Source organism: Acinonyx jubatus, chromosome A2 (assembly GCF_027475565.1).
Source record: "Acinonyx jubatus isolate Ajub_Pintada_27869175 chromosome A2, VMU_Ajub_asm_v1.0, whole genome shotgun sequence".
Lineage (NCBI taxonomy): Eukaryota > Metazoa > Chordata > Mammalia > Carnivora > Felidae > Acinonyx > Acinonyx jubatus.
The window spans coordinates 105628854-105649457 of record NC_069383.1 but is presented as its reverse complement, the minus strand read 5'-3'; the positions used below and the strand labels follow the sequence as shown (position 1 = coordinate 105649457).

At 63.9% G+C, this 20604-nt stretch overlaps 2 protein-coding genes across 7 annotated transcripts in view; one reads left to right on the top strand and one right to left on the bottom strand.

The window, feature by feature from the left end:
* The window catches only part of CCM2 (CCM2 scaffold protein), a 41916-nt gene extending 36989 nt beyond the window's left edge, over positions 1–4927 (top strand). For 4 of the 5 annotated variants that reach the window (XM_053218759.1, XM_053218756.1, XM_053218757.1 and 1 more), the window contains 6 exons: positions 23–159; positions 1281–1416; positions 2444–2501; positions 2644–2782; positions 3582–3720; positions 4499–4927. In XM_053218759.1, coding sequence (XP_053074734.1) covers positions 23–159; positions 1281–1416; positions 2444–2501; positions 2644–2782; positions 3582–3720; positions 4499–4779 — 890 coding nt within the window. In that variant the 3' untranslated portion in view covers positions 4780–4927. The remainder of the gene's footprint in view (positions 1–22; positions 160–1280; positions 1417–2443; positions 2502–2643; positions 2783–3581; positions 3721–4498) is intronic. The other variant, XM_053218758.1, reaches the window with a different exon arrangement.
* A 1643-nt stretch (positions 4928–6570) lies between these two features.
* On the bottom strand, positions 6571–16132 carry NACAD (NAC alpha domain containing). 2 transcript variants are annotated; one of them, XM_053218755.1, is made up of 7 exons: positions 15860–16132; positions 8006–14065; positions 7600–7877; positions 7197–7343; positions 6975–7124; positions 6751–6873; positions 6571–6663 (listed from the first exon to the last, which is right to left on the bottom strand). In XM_053218755.1, exons 1-7 carry the CDS (start codon positions 15924–15926, stop codon positions 6649–6651), a joined length of 6840 nt encoding a protein of 2279 aa, XP_053074730.1. In that variant the 5' UTR covers positions 15927–16132; the 3' UTR covers positions 6571–6648. The 2 variants fall into 2 exon arrangements, 1 of the variants encoding a protein (XP_053074730.1); XR_008296943.1 differs by having other exon boundaries at positions 6751–7124.
* Between the last annotated feature and the right edge of the window lie 4472 nt (positions 16133–20604).

Sequence of the window (20604 nt, the reverse complement as noted above, 5' to 3'; positions counted from 1 at the left end):
CTGCTGCAACGTTGCTTCCCAGCCCAGGACCCTGGCATCTCCCCCAGCCAGAGTCTGTGTGCAGAAAGTTCCAGAGGCCTCACCGCAGTCTCCCTGTCAGAGAGTGGAGTGGGGCCTGTGGAGGCGTGCTGCCTGGTCATCCTGGCGACCGAGAGCAAGGTGGGTAGAGGATGGGCCCTGGCACTCAGACCTGGTCAGTCCCCACCAGGTCCCTGAGCCTCCTAGAGCTGGCCCAGGCCCCGCCCACAACCCAGGCCCCGCCCCAACCCCCAACCCAGACTCTGACCCCTCCCACACCCCAACCAGGCTCCTCCCAGATGCCCCCCACCCAGGCCCTGTCCACACCCTGACCCAGGCTTCTCCTACACTCCTCCGACCCCCCCCCCCCCCCCGGGGGCTCCTCACACACCCTGAGCAGGCTCTGCCCACACCCTGACCTAGACTCTTACCACGCTGCAACCTAGGGTCCGCCCACACCCTGATCCAGATTCCGCTCATACCCCTGTCTAGACCCCGCCCACACCCTGACCCAGGCTCCTCCCACGTGCCGGCCCAGGCCCCTCCCACAACCTGCCCAGGTCCTACCTACCTCCGTGACCCAGGCCCCTCCCACATCCCAATCCAGGCTCCTCCCACATGCCGGCGCACTGCCCTGCTTAGGCTCCTGCCAGCTACACTGAGTCTGGTGCCTTCAGGCTGTGCTGCTTTTTAATTTCAGGGGACTCACCCCTTTTTCTCTAAGACCGATGGGGGCAGTGGTCTCCCGTACCCCAAGCTGTGCCCTGAGAGGGGCGAGTGCGGGCTTGGGGCCCCCCAGCTGCCTCAGGGCTGGCAGCCTAGGAGAGCTCTTTAGTAGTCATCAGTTTAGTTTATGTTTGCAAGACTAATGGGGACCGCGGTGCCGCGGGAGCCTCTGATCAGTGCCCTTCCTCAGCTCTGCCCGCCTTCCAGCCAGGCAGCTCTCAGGGGGCTGTGTCCCTGGCCTGTCCCCACTGCAGGTCTGTCTAGACACCACCCCATGACCGGGGGCAGAACTGCCCCCGACGGGACCCACACGCCTGTGAAGCTGTGTGCTCTCCCCGAGCTCCGGGCAGCAGAGGGGACCTGGGCAGCCCCGGGCAGCAGATGGGGGCTGGCGGCTGACGCACCTGGCCCCTCGGGTCCAGAGAGCCTTCTGGACGTGGGCTGGTCCCCTTGGGGACCCGCTGAGAGGTGGGGGGCCCAGGGCCCGAGAAGCAGGTGCCCGGCAAGCCGCCCAGGAGGGTCCAGCTTTGTTGCAGGTCGCTGCTGAGGAGCTGTGCTCCCTGCTCGGGCAGGTCTTCCAGATTGTGTACACAGAGTCCACCATCGACTTTCTGGACCGAGCCATATTTGACGGGGCCTCGACACCCACCCACCACCTGTCTCTCCACAGCGGTACGTGGGCCTAGGCGAACAGCCATGCCGTTGGGCGTTGATCCGTGGCCTGACAAGGCAGCCAGGTCCCCCGCCTTGGCTAGCCTGGTGGCGTCCTGCATGACTGGGGGCCAGGGAACGCTCTCTCAGCCAGTTGCTTCACTGACCTCTGAACAGAGGGCCAGGAGGGGCTCGGAGCACAGGGGGCTGGAGGGTGGGTATGGGGCAGGACCCCCAGGCCTTGCTGCTCTTGGGGTGAGGGCTTCTTCCAGGACCAAGGCTGCCTGGGTGGTGGGCACTTGGAAGCCGCCACGTCCTCTGGTATCTGTGGAGCATTTTCAGGTGCGCTAGAACACGGGACGGGCTTCACCTGCACACGGCTGGCTCACTATATCTGTGTTTTGCACACCAAGGGTGTCCATTGGTTCCCACTCCCAGGGATGCCCCTTGCTTGTCCCACCCGCCCCTCTCAGAGCTCACCAGCTGCACACAATGGTGTCCGTGTTCCTCATGATCTGCATCACACGGACCTGAGGTCATCTGTCCAGTGTTTCCCGAGGAGCTGCTGTGCACCAGGCTCTGCCGGTGTGAGGGTCTCAGGCCCCCGGGGGCCGCCTCTGTCCTCGGCGAGTAGCTGTCCCCGCATGGAGCTCCCTGGGTCCAGGCTGAGGGTCAGACCCACCTCTGATTGTGGCTTCTGCACCCCCGCCCCCCCCCCCCCCCACCACCACCGCGGTCGTGAGATGTGGGGCAGGTTGTCCGACCTCTGGGATTCAATTCCTCATCCAAAGGGGGCAACACAGCCTCGAGGATGCTGCTGGCGCCCCCAAGTTGCATTTCCCTTATCCTTGGCCACTGGGGAGCACTCTTCAGGCGCCCGCTTGGTGCGTCCTCCGAGGCCAGAGCCTTGCACTCAGGCCCAGACCTGCAGCAGGTGGTGTGGCTCAGGACCCCTCAGGAGGGGCCCGCGTCTTCTGCCAGGTGCTGGGCCGCCGGTCTCCGTGCCCCCTCCCCATGTAACCGGCAGCCTCTTCCGCACTCCCTGCAGACGACTCTTCCACCAAGGTGGACGTGAAGGAGCCGTATGAGACGGAAGTCGGCACGTTGTGAGTACCCTGCCCACTGCCCCTCGCTCCTGTCAGCTGCCCGGACTGCCATGCTGGGCGCCCCCTGGCCGTCATTGGGCCCCCGTGGGGCGCGGTGGGGCAGAGGCGGGGAGCCGCGTGCCCATGGCCCCTGTCCTTGCAGCTCCTTCCCCGAGTGCGCGCACGCAGGCGGCGTGTCGCCCTTGTCCTTCTGTATGCAGACGGCGCCCCACTCCAAGACGGTCAGTGAGAGCGAGCTGAGCGCCACTGCCACCGAGCTGCTGCAGGACTACATGCTCACGGTGCGCCTAAGGGGGCGGGGGGGGATGCGGGGAGCAGGGACAGGGGACCCTGCTGGTGACCTCGTGTGCTTCTCTGTGTGCCCGCACCCTTAGGGCGCACTCATGGTCAGAGGAGGGCTGCCGGGTGGGCTCCTCGTGGGTCTCAGTCAGCGTTCCCCTCCCTGTAGGAGGACGGCAGCTGCGGGGCAGGGGGGAGGATCAGCAGCTGCAGGGGCGGGGGGAGGACAGTGGCTGCGGGGGTGGACATTGGCTGCAGGGGGGGTGAAGGAGAGCAGCTGCAGAGGGGGAGAACCACGGCTGTGTGTGGGGGGGGACAGAGGCTGCAGGGGGGAGGACCATGACTGTGGGGGAGGACAGCGGCTGCAGGGAGGAGGAGCGCAGCTGAGTGTGGGAGGAATGCGGTCATGTGTGTGTGGGACGACCACAGCTGTGTGTGGGGTAGGACCGCGGCTGTGTGGAGGAAGTCAGCCGTGTGTGGGGGGAGGATTGTGGCTGTGGGAGGGAGGACCACGGCTGTAGGGGGGAGGACTGCAGCCGTGCGTGAGAGAGGACAGTGACTGCTGTGGGGAGGAGCACAGCCGAGTGTGGGGTGACAGCGGCTACAGGGGAAGGACCGTGGCCGTGTGCTGGGGAGGATCGCAGCTGTGTGTGTGGATCACAGCCATGTGTGTGGGAGGATGGCGACTGCAGGGGGGAGGACCATGGCCTTGTGTGTGGGAGGATCGCGGCCGAGTGTGGAGGGAAAGGGGCTGCGGGGTTTGTGGCGGTGCCGCTCATCCCCGCCCCCCTCCCCCGGCAGCTGCGCACCAAGCTGTCCTCGCAGGAGATCCAGCAGTTCGCGGCGCTGCTGCACGAGTACCGGGATGGGGCCTCAGTGCATGAGTTCTGCATCAATCTGCGCCAGCTGTATGGGGACAGCCGCAAGTTCCTATTGCTGGGTGAGTCCCGCAGGGGTGCGGCTGGAGTGTGGGAGGCTCCATTGAGGATGGGCTCAGGGTGGGTCGGCCCGGAGGGCTCTTTCCGTTGACTGGCAGGACCTGCCCACGGGAGCCAGACTGAGGAAGCCGGGACTGTGTGCGCGGTCAGAGCAACTGCTGGGGGTGGGGGGGCTTCCTCCAAGAAGGTGGCACTTGAGTGGGTTTTGGCGGGTGACTAGGAGTTCGCTGGGCGGAGAAGCGAAGGCACCACTTCCAGGTAGAAGGACCTGCCTTTGTTGAGACACTGGCCCTGAGCTCAGGCGGTGGGTGGGTGACATGTGGCCCTACACGCCTACTATGCACACCCTGTGGGATGACGGCCTCGGCTGTGTCTTCTGAACCCTGAGCCCGGAGAACGCAGCCGGTGATGTGGGCTCTGCCCCCCACTGTCCAGGGAGGGTGCACTTGTTCAGGCTGCCACCTGGCACATCCAGCCCGAGCTCTCGCCGACCCCCAGCCTCCCCGCCGGGGTCAGTTACCCGTACCCCCCTCCCCCGCCCCCATGTTCCTTTGTGTCTGGTCCTCGCACGGAGGAGTGGGTGGTGCCAGGGGAGGTCCGCCCACCCTCTCTGTTCTGCACTCAGAGGCCTGTGAGCAGCCGCAGCCAGAACCAGGCAGGGATGGGAGGCCAGCCACCTGCTGCAGAGCCAGGACCTGCCGGCGCTCCCCTGCGTCTGTTGGGCCAGGGGGGCAGGGCTGGACGCGGGGCAGGAGCCTCAGGCGAACCCTGTGTCCACAGGTTTGCGGCCCTTTATCCCGGAGAAGGACAGCCAGCACTTCGAGAACTTTCTCGAGACCATCGGGGTGAAGGACGGCCGGGGCATCATCACCGACAGCTTTGGCAGGTACCGGCGGGCACTGAGCTCCACCTCCACCTGCACCTGCCCTGGGAACAGGGCCACGGGCAGCTCGGACGACCAGTCTGCGCCCTCGGAAGGGGACGAGTGGGACCGCATGATTTCGGACATCAGCAACGACATCGAGGCTCTGGGCTGCAGCATGGACCGGGACTCGGCCTGACCCTCTACTGTGAAGGACGTGCCCTGGGGCGCCGGTGCACGGGCCTGTCCCTGGAGGGATCCTGGGGGTCCCTTCGGTTTTGCACACGACGTTCCTGTCGAAACCCTCAGAGACCTTCAAAGAAGTTTACTGCGATGTGAACAATTCATCCGTGGTCTTGGTGTGCTTGTGATCTGGTGGGTGGGGGGCTGGGGGCCTGGGGTGGCTGCCCTTTGGCTCTTGGGGCAGCAGGTGCTGGTGTGACCCCTCACCTGAGTCCCTGGTTCCTTGGTCTCCCTGCTGTCACAGGTGGTCCCACCCCAAACCTGTCCCCCTTTCTCCACCCTGAGAGCCCAGGGTCCTGGTTTTCAGGGGGCCATCAGCACTGTGTCCTAGGTCTTTCTTGGCTGGGCCCCTCCTGTGCCCTTGGCACATGGGGAGGCAGCAGGGGTGACTCACCCTGGGGTCGGGGCCTGGAGATTGTAGTGCAGGAGGGTCAGGTGGAGAGCCCCTCCTCACCCAGGAGATGCCTCTGCCCGGGGAGACCCCTGGCAGCATGTGCAAGAAGCTCCAGGCTGAGCTGGGTGGGTGCTGGGTCCCCAAGGAGGGAGGAGAGGGCCCTCAGCTTCCAGGGAGGCAGGGGTCCCAGCAGCAGGTTGGGATGCGAAGAGGGGTCTCATTCTTGGCTCTGGCCTGGGCTGTCTGGGAGCTGGTCGTGGGCCTGGGCAGGCAGAGCTAAGGGGACATCCAGTCGGGGCCAGCCTCTCCCCAGCCCACTATGGGTCTGAGTGGCCATAGCGGGGGTGGGGGAGGTGGCCACATGACAGGCCCTGGCCTACGTGTCCTGTGTGGATGGCAGGAACGGCTCCCTCCCCTCTGCGGGCCCCGCTCCCATGTGGCCCCACTCAGCGGGTCCCTGGACTTTGGAGAAAATGTGAAGAGGCTGCATGGCCATTCGGGGCGCAGTGAGGGGCCAAGGAATTTGGGGACCCACTGCCCCAGCAAATGCCTTTCCGCAGCTGATCATCCAGAGCCCCTGGGTCTGGGGGTTCCTTCCCGAAACTCCCATCCCCAGGCCCACGCCTTCGTGACTGCCCACATTCTCTGGGCAGGTGAGGTACCCTGGACATAGATGGGCCTCCTCCCTGGGAGACGGGGGAGGACTCCCACCCTCCAGAGACATGTGGGGACAGAGCCCCACTTGGGGGTGGACACAGGACCCCCATTCTGTGGGACATGTGGGAACAGAGCCCTGACCTCTGGGGACACAGGGAGAAGACACCCACCCTCTAGGGACACAAGGAAGCCACCACCTCTGGGACATGAGCAGGTAGGACCATCACCCTTTAGGAACACAGGAGATAGACCTCCATCTCTGGGTCACTGGGGGAGGACCCCCACCCTCCGGGACACAGAAACAAAGCCCCACCTTCTAGGGACACGGCACCCTCATTCTCTGGGGATAAGGGATAGACCCCGTCCTCTGGGATGTGTAGGCAAGGATCCCTGTCCTCTGGGGACATGAGGGGAAGACCCCCACCTTCTGGGGTATATGGGAACAGAGCCCTGCCCTCTGGGGACAGAGGGAGAGGACACCCACCCTCCAGGGGCACGGGGAGGCCACATTTCTGGGACATGAGCGGGTGGGCACACCAGCCTTTACGAACACAGGGGACAGACCTCTACCCTGTAGGACTTGGGAGGGGAGACCCTCCCCTCTCCTGGGGCTCTGCATGGGTCCAGGAAGTGTCTCCCCTTCACAAATGCCATGTGGCCGCAGCCTGCCCGGGACTTTGGAGCAAGAGCAGAGGCTCTGAGGAGACACCCATTTATTGAGCAGCACAGCTGGGGGTGGGGATGGATCCGTGGCGGGCGGGTGGCGGTCGGTGGCTACATGGTGAGCTCCTGTGGGAAATGCAGAAAGACAGGGCAGGCTGGGGAGGTGCCCGGCAGGGCCAGCGACAGGGGTCTGGGAAGGGGCCGGCCGCTCACCATGATGGCGTTGACGATGTCACTCTGGTTGTCCCTCAGGGCCCGCACGGCCCTGGCCCTCGACACGTTGGCCTGCGCCATCACCAGCTCGATGTCCCGGAGCTCCAGCCCTGCCTCGTCCACCTGGGCGGGGTGGGGGGAGGTGAGCAGGCAGGTTCTGGGGCTGCCCCCTCCCCAGGAAGAGCCCCGAGAGCCCCTGGCCCCCCTGTGTCCCTGGGCCTCACTTCCTCTTCCTCTTCCTCCTCCTCCTCCTCCTCACACTCGGGCCTCACTAGCGGCCCCGGCGTGGACTCGGGAACCAGGGTGGAAGGCTCCGTGGGCACTTTGAACTTCTCGGCGGCGGCTCTGTGCACCTGCTGGGACAGGTCCTCGATCTGCAGCAGGGGGCACGGCTGTCAGCCAGGCCCCCGCCCCGAGTCCCCGCCCCCACCCCGGGCCGGCCAGACCTTGGCTTCCCCGAAGACCACATAGGTGTCTGAGGCCGGGCTCTTGAAGACGTCAGGCTTGGCGATGACAAAGAGGATGTTCTTGGACTTCTGGATGGTGATCCTGGTGACCCCCTGGATTTGCCGCAGGCCCAGTTTGGACATCGCCTGGGGGCACAGTGGGCTCAGACCCGGGCATCGGCTGGGGGGGGGTCCCAGGCTGGGGTGGGGGGGCGGCACGCCGACGGGGGAAGGGGGGCTCTGCCGCCGACTCTGGGGGACCCTCTATGGGCTTTGGGCCCACCCTGACCCGGGCGTACATGGGGCCCCAGCTGCGCACCGGTGTCCGGGACTGCGTTTACTCGACGGCTCGTCGGCCATTGGCTCTGAGGGGTCCCCTTAAGTGGCCGGCTCCCCCACCCACCTTTCGGGCCTTCTTCTCACTGCGACTCTGCTTGGCTTTGGCGACGGTCTCCTCACTGCCACCGCTGGCCGGGGCCTGGGGAGGACAGGGTCTGAGCCCCTGAGTGGGGGGTGACCTTCCAGGGGTGCGCCCTCCCCCCTGGCCAGGCACCTGAGCTGGGCACTGTGCGCCCTGCGCTCCCGACAGTTCCTGCTCCTCTGGTTCTGCCGACGACTCCCCATGGCTGTCGGAGTGCTGGGCCGATCCCTGGCCGGATCCCGGGGCCCTGGGTGGCGAGTCTGGGGAGGGGGGAGGTGTGAAGAAGGCCTCTGCCTTCTGACTTGGCCCCATTGCCCACCCACCCACCCACTCTGGTGCCCTGCTCAGGACTGCGCTCCTGCCGTGTCCTCCTCTGCCCCCCACTCACCTTCCTCCAGGCTGTCCTGGTCATCCTGCTGCTCGGCGGCTGGGAGCCCTCGAGGGCCAGGAGGCACTTGGCAGGGGGGCGAGAGCCTCCAGGCCTGGTCTTTGGCATGGGTGTCCCCCACAGGGGCCGTTTTGGGGCTGAGGAGGGGGGAGTGGGGCAGGAGGCCTACACGATGCCCGGCCCCTGGAGGCTTTGTGGTTCCTGAGAAGGCAGCTGCCGCCCGCTGGGCTCCTGCCCGTGGTGGCTGGAGGCCCGGAGAGCCCGAGGGCTCCTTGCCCTCCACTGAGTCTTCCCTGGGGCCCTGGCAAGGGCAGGGAGCAAGGAGTGCCTCTGTGGGGACACGGGGAGCAGAGGGCTCGGGGCCGAGGACCCTGTCCCGGGGCACGCTGGGCGGGCCTCTGGCAGGGCTCTCCAGGGACTGTGCTGGGGACGAGCTGGGGGCTCCTGGTGCCACCTGCGCCCACGTTCCACTTCCCGGCCCCGGCACAGGCTCCCGCTGCAGACAGGGTGCTGGTGCGTGTGGGGTAGGCTCTTTGGGGCAGCCCCTGCCTGGCCTGGGTGCGGACCTCAGTGGGGACTCTGCACGGGAGCCCGGCCCGGCCTCCGAGGTCACAGCAAGGGGAAACCCGAGCCCCTGGTTTGCTCTTTGGCCTACCTCAGGGTGAGCGGCAGGATGTGCCCTCCTAGCCCCCTGGGGTGCTGGCTCAAGGCCCCCAGCCCGGCAATTCTCACCCCCTAGGGCCTCCTTCGGGGCTGAGCAGGGCCCAGCTGTGTGGGCAGTGTGCACACGGGCCCCGGGATGGGTTCCCTGCTCAGGTGCCAACAGGACCGCCACTGCTTCCTCTCCAGCAGAGACAGGAGTGGGAGGGGCCGTGGCCTCCCCGACAGGCTCAGGGCGCTCTAGGGCCTCTCTGGCAGGTTCTGGAGGTTCTGGGGCTGCTACGATAGGCCGAGGGAGTTCCAGGACCTCTGTGGCAGGCTCAGAATGTTCCGGAGCCTCCGTGGCAGGCTCTGGGTGTTCCGGGGCCTCCGTGGCAGGCTCTGGGTGTTCCGGGGCCTCCGTGGCGGGCTCAGGGTATTCCGGGGCCTCCTTGGCAGGCTCTGGGTGTTCCGGGGCCTCCGTGGCAGGCTCAGGGTGTTCCGGGGCCTCCGTGGCAGGCTCAGCGTGTTCCGGGGCCTCCGTGGCAGGCTCAGGGTGTTCCGGGGCCTCCGTGGCAGGCTCTGGATGTTTCGGGGCCTCCGTGGCAGGCTCTTGGTGTTCCGGGGCCTCCGTGGCAGGCTCTTGGTGTTCCGGGGCCTCCGTGGCGGGCTCAGGGTATTCCGGGGCCTCCTTGGCAGGCTCTGGGTGTTCCGGGGCCTCCGTGGCAGGCTCAGGGTGTTCCGGGGCCTCCGTGGCAGGCTCAGCGTGTTCCGGGGCCTCCGTGGCAGGCTCAGGGTGTTCCGGGGCCTCCGTGGCAGGCTCAGGGTGTTCCGGGGCCTCCGTGACAGGCTCTGGGTGTTCCGGGGCCTCCTTGGCAGGCTCAGGGTGTTCTGGGGCCTCCGTGGCAGACTCAGCCTGTTCCGGGGCCTCCGTGGCAGGCTCAGGGTGTTCCGGGGCCTCCGTGACAGGCTCTGGGTGTTCCGGGACCTCCGTGGTAGGCTCAGGGTGTTCCGGGGCCTCTTTGGCAGGCTCTGGGTATTCTGGGGCCTCCTTGGCAGGCTCAGGGTGTTCCGGGGCCTCCGTGGCAGGCTCTGGGTGTTTTGGGGCCTCCTTGGCAGGCTCAGGGTGTTCCGATGCCTCCGTGGCAGGCTCTGGGTGTTTCGGGGCCTCCTTGGCAGGCTCAGGGTGTTCTGGGGCCTCTGTGGCAGGCTCAGTGTGTTCTGGGGCCTCCGTGGCAGGCTCAGGCTGTTCCAGGGCCTCCGTGCCAGGCTCAGGCTGTTCTGGGGCCTCCGTGCCAGACTCAGGTTGTTCCGGGGCCTCCGTGGCAAGCTCAGGCTGTTCCCGGGTCTCAGTTGCAGCCTCAGGGCATTCTGTGGTCTCTGTGGTAGGCTCAGAATGTTCCAGGGCCTCTGTGGTAGGCTCTGGGTATTCTGGGGCCTCCGTGGCAGGCCCAGGATGGTCCGGGGTCTCTGGGATGGACTCAGGGTGTTCTGGGGCCTCTGTGGTAGTCTTGGGGTGCTCCAGAGCCTCCATAGCAGGCTCTGAGTGTTCTGGGGCCTCCCTGGCAGGCTCTGGGTGTTCTGGGGCCTCCCTGGCAGGCTCTGGGTGTTCCAGGGCCTCCGTGGCAGGCTCTGGGTGTTCCGGGGCCTCCGTGGCAGGCTCAGGGTGTTCCTGGGTCTCAGTTGCAGCCTCAGGGCATTCTGTGGTCTCCGTGGCAGGCTCAGAATGTTCTAGGGCCTCTGTGGCAGGCCCAGGATGTTCCGGGGTCTCTGGGATGGACTCAGCGTGTTCTGGGGCCTCTGTGGTAGTCTTGGGGTGCTCCAGGGCCTCCATAGCAGGTTCAGGAAGTTCTAGAGCCTCTGTGGCAGGCTCAGAATGTTCCAGGGCCTCTGTGACAGGCTCAGAGTGTTCTGGGGTCTTGGTGACAGGCCCAGGATGTTCCAGGGCCTCTGTGACAGCCTCAGGGTATTCTGGGGCCTCCATGGCAGGCCCAGGATGTTCCAGGATCTCTGTGACAGGCTCAGAATGTTCCAGGGGATCTGTGACAGGCTCAGAGTGGTCTGGGCTCTCGGTGACAGGCCCAGCATGTTCCGGGGTCTCTGTGACAGGCTCAGGGTGTTCTGGAGCCTCTGTGACAGTCTCAGAGTGTTCTGGGGCTTCTGTGGCAAGCTCAGAGCGTTCTGGGGCCTCTGTGACAGGCTCAGAATGTTCCAGGGGATCTGTGACAGGCTCAGAGTGTTCTGGGGTCTCGGTGACAGGCCCAGCATGTTCCGGGGTCTCTGTGACAGGCTCAGGGTGTTCTGGAGCCTCTGTGACAGTCTCAGAGTGTTCTGGGGCTTCTGTGGCAAGCTCAGAGCATTCTGGGGCCTCTATGACAGGCTCAGAATGTTCCAGAGCCTCTGTGACAGGCTCAGAGTGTTCTGGGGTCTCGGTGACAGGCCCAGCATGTTCCGGGGTCTCTGTGACAGGCTCAGGGTGTTCTGGAGCCTCTGTGACAGGCTCAGAGTGTTCTGGGGCTTCTGTGGCAAGCTCAGAGCGTTCTGGGGCCTCTATGACAGGCTCAGAATGTTCCAGAGCCTCTGTGACAGGCTCAGAGTGTTCTGGGGTCTCGGTGACGGGCCCAGGATGTTCTGGAGCCTCTGTGACAGACTCAGGGTGTCCTGGGGTCTCGGTGACAGGCCCAGGATGTTCTGGAGCCTCTGTGACAGACTCAGGGTGTCCTGGGGTCTCAGTGACAGACTCAGGGTGTTCTGGGGTCTCCGTGACAGACCCAGGATGTTCTGGGGCTTCTGTGGCAGGCCTAGGATGTTCTGGGGCCTCTGTGGCAGGCCCAGGATGTTCTGGGGTCTCCATGGTAGGCTCAGGGTGTTCTGGGGCCTCTGGGACAGATTCAGGGTGTCCTGGGGTCTCAGTGACAGACTCAGGGTGTTCTGGGGTCTCCATGACAGATCCAGGATGTTCTGGGGCCTCTGGGACAGGCTCAGGGTGTTCTGGGGCCTCTGGGACAGGCTCAGGGTGTTCTGGGGTCTCAGTGACAGACTCAGGGTGTTCTGGGGTCTCCATGGCAGACCCAGGATGTTCCGGGGCCTCTGTGGCAGGCTCAGGCTGTTCTGGGGCCTCTGTGACAGCCTCAGGGTGTTCTGGGGTCTCCGTGGCAGAACCAGGATGTTCTGGGGTCTCTGTGGCAGGCTCAGGGTGTTCTGGGGCCTCTGTTACAGGCTCAGGTTGTCCTGGGGTCTCAGTAACAGACTCAGGGTGTCCTGGGGTCTCAGTGACAGACTCAGGGTGTTCTGGGGTCTCCATGACAGACCCAGGATGTTCTGGGGCTTCTGTGGCAAGCCCAGGATGTTCTGGGGTCTCCATGGCAGGCTCAGGGTGTTCTGGGGCCTCTGGGACAGACTCAGGGTGTTCTGAGGCCTCTGGGACAGGCTCAGGGTGTTCTGGGGCCTCTGGGACAGGCTCAGGGTGTTCTGGGGCCTCTGGGACAGGCTCAGGGTGTTCTGGGGCCTCTGTGGTAGTCTTGGGGTGCTCCAGGGCTTCCGTGGCAACCTTGGGGCATTCTGGGGTCTTCGTGGCAGGCTGTGGGGGTTGTGCAGCCTCCGTGGCAGACTTGGGGGTGCCTGCAGTTCCCCTTGAGGCCCAGAGTGTACCAGTGTCTGCAGCTGGCTCCACGCCTTCCAGCTGGGCTTGGTTCCAGGCCGAAGGCTCCGGGCCTCCAGCGTGTCTTGTGTCCCTCTCCTCAGGTGCCGGCCTCGGTTCCAAGGTTGTTTGTCCTTCCTGCTGGGCTGCGGTGACCACAGGCTTGATCTTTGGGGTGTGTACGTGCAGCTTCTGAAGCCTGGCCGCAGCGGCAGGTCCCCGGCCCAAGGGGAGGCCTGTGTCCTGTGGGGGCCGGGCTGGGGCCACAGAGTCAGGGTCCTGGCCTGCTTCTTGCTTCAGGGTCTGCGGAGAGTCTGGGCTTGGTGTGAGGTCCCCCTCTTCCGGGGCAGTGCAAGGGGCCAGGCCTACGGCAGCGCCGTCCTCCAACTGCAGGGGCTGAAGCGTGTCTGTGGCAACAGGCACTGGGCCCAGGACGGAGCCCGCCTCCTCCCCCCAGGCCTGCAAGGTCACCCAGGGGCGGCCTGGGGCTTCCTGCAGGGCAGGAGCAGGGACCGCCCCTGTCTCCTGGGCACCCGGTTCGTGGCCCTCCATGGCCCGGCCAGCCTCTCCCTCAGAGATCCCAGGAGCGGGCGGCCCCCCAGGGCTGTCCTGGAGCAGGGCGGCGGGCTGCGCATGGGGCTCCCCGCTGTACAGCCTCTCGTCGTCTGCCCCCGCGTAGGAGGCAGAGTCGGGGTCGGACGAGGCCGCTGAGGTGTCGTCCCGGAAGGCGAAGGCCTCGTCCATGCCCTCGGTGATGGAGAGGTCGGACAGTGACTGCAGGGAGGAGGCGAACGTGCTGTCGTCCTCGCCCTCCCCGGCTGGGTCCCCTGCAGAGTCCCGGCCGTCCTCCTCCTCCTCCTCCTCTTCCTCCTCCTCTTCCTCCTCCTCAGGGGCCCTCGGCGTCACCTCCACGGCCTCCACCTGGAAGAGGAGGCTGCCCCGGAAAGGCAGGAGGGAGGCGGGGATCATTGGGTCGTTGGCCAGGAAGTCCAGCTCGAAGAAGTGGCCATCCTGGCCCCAGGAAGAGCTGCTGTCTGCCGAGATGCTGGACTCCGGGGATGGGGGCCCTGGGGGCCCGGCAGGGGACGGCTCCTGCTCGTCCGCCACAGACCCCGGCGGGGAGAAGCCCCAGCCTGAGGGGACGTCCAGCCCTTCGGCCGGGACCAGCAGGCTCAGGGAACAGGACGGGGACGAGGCCCAGCTGTCGCCGTCCGCTGTGATGTAAGAGCCCGAGGGCGAGGCTGGCGGCGAGTCCCCCAGCTCAGCCTGGGTGTCACGGGCGTCCCTGCGGGGCCCCGCGCCGAGGAGCAGGGCACAGGTGGTCTCGGTGGGGGTGGAGGGAGGCGTGAAGTAGGAGTCGGGGTCTGGGGCAGGGCAAGGCACAGGAGGGTCACCCTGAGAACACAACTCGGAGGGTGGGTTCAGGCTGGGATGCCCACCTTCCCGGTCCCTGAGCTCTGGCAGGGCTGCCCTGGGTGGCAGGGGCACCCGGCGGGTCTCCTCGCCCATCACGATCCGGGGCTCTAGGGTGGCTGGAGGGGGACCCCCGGCGGGCCGGGCTTCGGGTGGCCCAGGGCTGGGGCTGCCTTCTGCGGGAACCGCCCAGGCCGAGGGTGTGCCGCGCGGCCCCGCATCCCAGCTGGCTCCCTCCGGCGGGGGCCGGGCACCCGGCTTGCTGGGTAGGAACTCGAGGGCCAGGCCGCCAGGACCCGGGCTCAGGGCACAGTGCTCCAGCCGGTCCCCTCTAGGGGTGGAGGCCGAGGCCACATCACAGGATGACTCTGTGGGAAGAGAAGGGCGTGAGGAGGGTACAGGGTGTGGAGTGCAGGGCGGGCGGGAGAGTGACCTGGGGCCGCACCATCTGGCGTGGGGCGTGGGGCACAGTGCAGCAGCGACGGGGGGATGGGGAGTGGCAGGAGGTCAGCCGAACACACTAATGGGCTTCTCTCTGAGGCTCCGCAGGGGTGAGGCTGGTACCCGTCTCCTTGGGTGCTGGCTGGCTGGCCCCCTGCCCTCAGTCTGTGACCTCTCGTGACCTCTAGGGAGAGGCATTCAACTGCCCTGGGACAATGAAGGCCTCACAGCTCCTGTGACGCGGGGGCCTGGGCCCTCTTCCTCATCCCTCTCCTCGCTGCCCCGTGGGCACCTGAGGCCAGCCTGCCTGCTTGTAGCCGGCCCCGCCCCGTACCTGCTCCCAGAGCTGACGGGACAGGCCCTGGGCTGGAGCACACGGTGGAGGCAGCGCTGCAGTGGGGACAGGCCCTGGGGGGTCACGGGGGGCTGGAAGGGCTCCCCCCCTGCCCAGGAACACACGAGTGGGTCCCCTGGCGGTGTTAGGGAGGCTGCCTCTGGGGGTCCTGCTCTGACGCTCACCTGCGATCACCCCCCAAGTACCTCTGTGCCCTGGCTTTCTGTCTGCAAAGTAGAGTATCTGCCAGGACTAGAGAGGAAACTTTCACGAAGGGGCAGCCCCCTCCCGGGCCTACCTGTGGGCCTGCAGCCGTGGCTGAGCCCGGGGCCCTTGGGCCACACCACTGGGATTCTCAGGTGGGGGGGGACCCTGAGAAGTGGGTCCATGAGCTGGCTGCAGTGTGACAGACACCCAGGGCCTGGAGGTGGGTGTGGTGGGTGGGGTCGGGTGGAGTCGGGGCTCTTGGCACCGAGCCAGTGTGGTGCCCTTACCAACCCGCACTGGGGCAGGGAGAGGGCAGAGCTGGGCCAAGGGGGAGGGGAAGGGAAGCCAAAGGTCAAAGGTTTTTGTAACCATCAAGGTCATCAAGCGGCCTGAGCAGAGCCAGCATGAGACCCTGGGTCTGGGGAGTCCTAGCCTCCATCCACTTTACCGGACCCCAGAAGGAGACCGGGCCCCTGGGCCCAGGACTGGTCACATTGCTGGGTGACTTCTATCCACAGCAAGGTGCCCATGGCCCTCCAGGACCCACACATGGCTGACCTCCGGCTGGTCACCCTGGCTGGTCCTCCCAGACGCAGGCAGATCCCCTCAGCCTCCACCAGCAGTGCTGGCCCGGCCTCTCCGAGGATGTGGGCCTGCGCCCCGGCCCTAGTTCCCCAGACTCTGCTCCCCCAGGGCACCCCGGCTCACAGCGGCCCCTCTGCCTTCCCCAGGCTCCAGCTCCAGTCCTGCTCCGCAGACCCAGGCCTGACCAGTCACCGGCGCTGGGGCGGCCTTCAGGCATCTGAGGGTTCAGCTGAGACCTGAGCCGCCCAGGACTGCCTGACCCTGGGCTCCTCGAAGACAATGGGGCGGCGGCCCAGAGGGCGGCGGTGGGCCCGCGAGCCCCAGAGCTGGGGGATGATCCCCACGAGGCCCCTCGAGTCTCTTCTGGCTCCTGGAGGACACCCGGGTTCCCCCCCACCCTTCCCCGCAGTCCTGAGTTGGGACTTGCGGGGCATTGGGTGGCGGGGGGGGGGGGGGTCAGGATTCAGGTGCTCGAAAGGGCAGGACGCCAAAAGGACCCGGGAGGGGACGGGGAAGGGGCTGGCTAGAGAAGGGCGGAGAGGGACAGGCGGGGAGAGGCGGAGGGCGGCCGAGACGCACGCAGGAGAGACCTCACCTGTGCGGGGCCCGGGCCCTTCCGCCTCCGGCAGCAGCAACTCGGCGCGGGCAGCTTCCCCGGGCATGGCCTGACCGCGCGCTCTTCCCTCCGTGCCCGGTCTGTCCGTGTGTCCGTCAGGCCGAGCCTGCGCGGCCACCGCCCCTCGGCCGGGGGGTGGGGGTCAGCGGATGATGTCAGAGGCGCCCCGCCCGCTGGCGCCCCGAGTGAGCGTGCGCGTGCGCTCCGAGCACTGCGGAGGGCCGTGCTGGGGGGAGGCGCCGGGTGGGGGTGCAGCCTCCCTCCCTTCCCCGACCCAGGCTGCGCCCTCCTTCCGCGCCGCGCGGCCCCGCCTTTCCCGCAGCATCTCCGTCTTTAACGGGAGGAGCCCGACCCCATGGAGCATCACCCCTAAGCCGGGAACTGGCGGGGGCGGGGGCGGGGACGGTAGCCAGAACTCGGGCTGCGGGGGCCTGGGCGCTCTGGGGGAAGCGGCGGCGCAGTCCTGGTGCCCGGCCTCCTGCGCCCCCCACCCCTTGCCTCCATCCCGGAGGTGAGCTGGAGCCGCAGCTCCACGCTGATTGGCTGGTCCTCGCCGTCGGTCTCCGTGGCAACCGCCTCCCGGCTCCATGGAAACCGGAGGGCAGGGAAACCGGTGGGAGCGCCGCGGGGCGGGCAGGCGGCCCCGGGGGAGGGGGAGCCGCGGCCAACCCCAGTTCCCGCCCCGGTCTCCGTGCCCCCCGCCGCTGGGCTCTCGGGCGGAGGAAGAGGAGACACGCCTTCCTCGCCCCGGAGGCCGCCCGGGCCACACCCCAGGGGCGACAGCGCTCTCAAGCCTCCCTGATCTGTGCCCTCACTCCCACCCAGGCCCTCCCGCGCTCGCACCCGCCCAGTGCCAGGCTCCGGCCCGGGGACACAGATGACCATTGTCACCACCCCTGAGCTGGGTGCAGGCAGGGAATCAGAGCGGCAGTTGTCGCGGGTGGGGGTGGGGGGAGTGTCCCCCACCTTGTCTGCTGCTGGTGCGACCCCAGACGCAGCGTGGGGCTGGCTCTCTGCGTCCTGCACCCTGTCACCTGCTGGCAATGCCGGCGACCCGTCCCCTCGTCCCCCTCCCTCTCCCCCCCCATGGGCTCCCTTCTCTTCCTCTCCTCCCCCACACCCTTCATCCACACCTCCCAGGCTTTCCTAAGTTGCCTCCTTCTAGGGCCCTTCACCCTTTGCCTTAGCAGACCCCCTCCTAGCTCCCACTGCCCTGCAGACCCCCTACCATCTGGACAACACAGATTTTCCAGAGACCCAAAGTCCTTCAGCAGTCCCGAGGGGCTTCCAGTCTGGACATAGGCTGGTCTCTCCATTCCTCCTGACTAATCTAACAAGAAATGCAGGAAATAAGAGACAACCAAAACAGGGGCGCCTGGGCAGCATGGTCACTTAAGTGACCAACTCTTGATCTCCACTCAGGTCATGATCTCAAGCCCCACGTCGGGCTCTGCACTGATAGTGCGGAGCCTGCTTGAAATTCTCTTTCTCTCTCAAAATAAAAAACATTAAAAAAAGAGGGAGGGGGTCACCTGGGTGGCTCAGTCGGTTGAGTGTCCAGCTTTGGCTCAGATCACGATCTCACGGTCCATGAGTTCTAGCCGTGTGTTGGGCTCTGTGCTGACAGCTCGGAGCCTGGAACCTGCTTTGGATTCTGTGTCTCCCTCTCTCTGCCCCTCCCCTGCCCATGCCCTGTTTCTCTCTCAAAAATAAATAAGGAAAAAATAAAATAAAAACTAAGGAAAAAGAGTATTCAACGAAATGATAGCTGAAGCTTGTAGGCAAAGAATAGAAACATATCTTCAAGCAGCTGAGCAAATCTCAAACCCTAAGGCAACCCACGTCGGGACGCCTGACCTGTGATGTCTAGCACTGAAGACAAAATCAGGGAAGCGGCTGAGAGACCCAAGGGAGCACCGAAGAGAGCCCCCGTTCACTTCTCCCCTCAAGCCAGCCCCTGTCATGCAGCATTTCTGCCTTTCCCAGGCCCCACCCCTCCTCCCTCCAGGTGCTCACTTGTCCTGTCCTTCCTTTGTCAACAGGCATGCTTTTCCAGGCAGGTGGGGTGTGTACCTGTGGCCAAAGCGCCTTCCTTCTCCAGTGACACTTTCTTTCAACCCTTGAGAACCCTCCTGCCTCCGGGGTGGCCCAGTCGGTTAGGCGTCCGTCCAAGACTTCGTTTTGACCCGGTTTCGGCTCAGGTCATGATCTCACCGCGTTAGTGAGACTGAGCCCTGAGTGGGGCTCTGTACCGAGTACTGAGTGTGGAGCCTGCTTGGGATTCTCTTCTCTCCCTCTCACTCTGCCCTTCCCCTCCTCGTGCTCTTTCTCAAATAAATAAATAAATAAATAAATAAATAAAAATTCACAAATCAGGAGGCAAAGATTTGCAGAGTGGATAGAAAAGCAAGACTGGGGGTGCCTGGGGGCTCAGCTGGTTAAGCGGCCAACTCTTGATTTCGGCTCGGGTCATGATCTCAGGGTTGGTGAGACCGAGCCCTGTGTGGGCTCTGTGCTGACAGCGTGGAGCCTGCTGGGGACTGTGTCTACCTCTCTCTGCCCCTCCCCCACTTGTGTGTGCGTTTGTGCGCACGCGCACTCTCTCTCTCTCTCAAGTTAAATAATCATTAAAAAAAAGCCAGACAACTACATGCTGTTTATAATAAACTCACTTCAAGTCCAGTGACAGCTGTGCTGGAAGAAAATAACAGAAAATGACATGAATAGTAACCAAACACACACAGCACACAACCACAAGCAGGGGTGGCTAGGTCAATATGTGAGAAAGTGCACTTTGGGGTAAAGGGGTAGGCGGCGACAGACTGACCCACGTTATGGGTAATGGAGCCACACACGCTGGCTCTCGGAACCTCGGAACACATGAGGCCGAGGCTGACCGAGCTGAGAGGAGGGGGTGGGTCTGCAGGAACGGTGGAGGACTGGACTTGACCGTCAGGACCTCTAGACAGAAAAGCAGCCGGATGTAAGGGAGTCACGTCACCCACCCGCAGCAGTCTGCGGGGTGGTACCCCCAGCAGCGCAGAGTGACCCTGTGTTCACGTGGGAAATGTTCCCCACGACAGATCAAACCCCAGACCGTAAGGCAAACGTCAACATGTCTAAAATACCTGAAATCACAGGGTTTGTACTCAGACTGCAATGGACTCCCACAAAGTCAATCAGCAAGAGGAAAATCTCCAAACACTGGGAAGAAAACCACAATCTTATAAATGATCCTACTCAAACTGCAAGCGCTCCAGGGCATTTTTAAAAACACAGAACTGGTTAAGCATCTGACTTCGGCTCAGGTCATGATCTCGTGGTTCGTGGGTTCGAGCCCAGAGTCAGGCTCTGTGCTGACAGCTCAGAGCCTGGAGTCTGCTTCAGATTCTGCGTGCGTGTGTCTGTCTCAAAAATAAATAAACGTCAAAAAAATTAAAAAAACACAGAACTCAACAGGATAAAAATAAAAATACGGAACATCAAAGTGTGTGGTCTGCGAGTGCCAAGAGTCATCAAGGCCTCAAAGTCATCGTAGGTCCTACCTTGTGAAACTTGGGAAGAAAGAGCAAAATAAAACCAAAACAAGCAGAAAGAAGGAAATAATAAAGTCAGGAGCAGAAATCAGTGAAATGGAAAACAGGAAGAGAGGGCATCAATGACACCAAGAAAAGGTTCTTTGAAGAATTGGTAAGATAGATAAACCTCTAACGAGGCTGCCAACATTAAAAGAGCAGACACAGATGACCAGGGCCAGGAGCACACCGGGGGCTGGATGGTTAGTTCCATGTCAGCCCGAGGGGGCCGCAGGAAGCCCGGGTGGCAGGTGAGATATTCTTCTGGGAGCGCCAGAGTGACGCATGAAATCCCGGAGGCATGAGAAACATTAAAATCCACCAAATTCGAGCAAGCAAGATGAAATGGATAATCTGAACAGTCCTGTAACCATGAAAGAAATTACTTTTTAATTTAAAAGTTCACCCAAAGAAACTTTCAGGCCCAGATGATTTCACTGGGGAATTCTACCAAGTATTAAAAACATTTTTTTTAATGTTTATTTTTGAGAGAGAGAGGGGGGCAGAATGTGAGCAGGGGAGGGGCAGAAAGAGAGGGAGACACAGAATCCGAAGCAGGCTCCAGGATTTGAGCTGTCAGCATAGAGACCAACATGGGACTTGAACTCACAGACCGTGAGATCGTGACCTGAGATGAAGTCAGATGCTTACCCGACTGAGCCCCCCAGGCACCCCTAAAGTAGAATTAACATCAACTTAAAGCAATCTCTGCCCAGGACGCCTCGGTGGCTCAGTCGGGTAAGCATCTGACTCTTCATTCAGCACAGGTCATGATCTCATGGTTTGTGGGTTGGAGCCCCACATCGGGCTCTGTGCTGATGGTGCAGCGCTTGCCTGGGATTCTCTCTCTCCCTCTCTCTCTGCCCCATCCCCTGCTCTCTCTCTTTCTCTCTCTCTCAAAAAATAAACTAAAAATTAAAAAAAATAATAAAGCAATTTCTGCCAGAAAACAGAAGAGGAGGGAATGCCTCTTAACTCGTTTCCTGAGACAAATTTATTTTATTATTATTTTTATTTGTGAGAGAGAAAGAATGAGCTGGGGACAAGGGCAGAGAGGGAGAGAGGCAGGGGGGGAAAGGCAGAGAATATTAAGCAGGCTCCATGCTGAGCATGGAGCCCGACGACGTGGGGCTCGATCACAACCCTGGG

What these genes read in the sequence shown, in the direction of transcription:
- NACAD (XM_053218755.1), bottom strand. Translation starts at nt 15,926, where the DNA reads ATGCCCGGGGAAGCTGCCCGCGCCGAGTTGCTGCTGCCGGAGGCGGAA. An exon ending in AGGGCCCGGGCCCCGCACAG is followed by an intron (nt 14,066 to 15,859) that starts GTGAGGTCTCTC and finishes CTCTTCCCACAG; the next exon opens with AGTCATCCTGTGATGTGGCC. An exon ending in AGGAGGAAGAGGAAGAGGAA is followed by an intron (nt 6,874 to 6,974) that starts GTGAGGCCCAGG and finishes CACCCCGCCCAG; the next exon opens with GTGGACGAGGCAGGGCTGGA.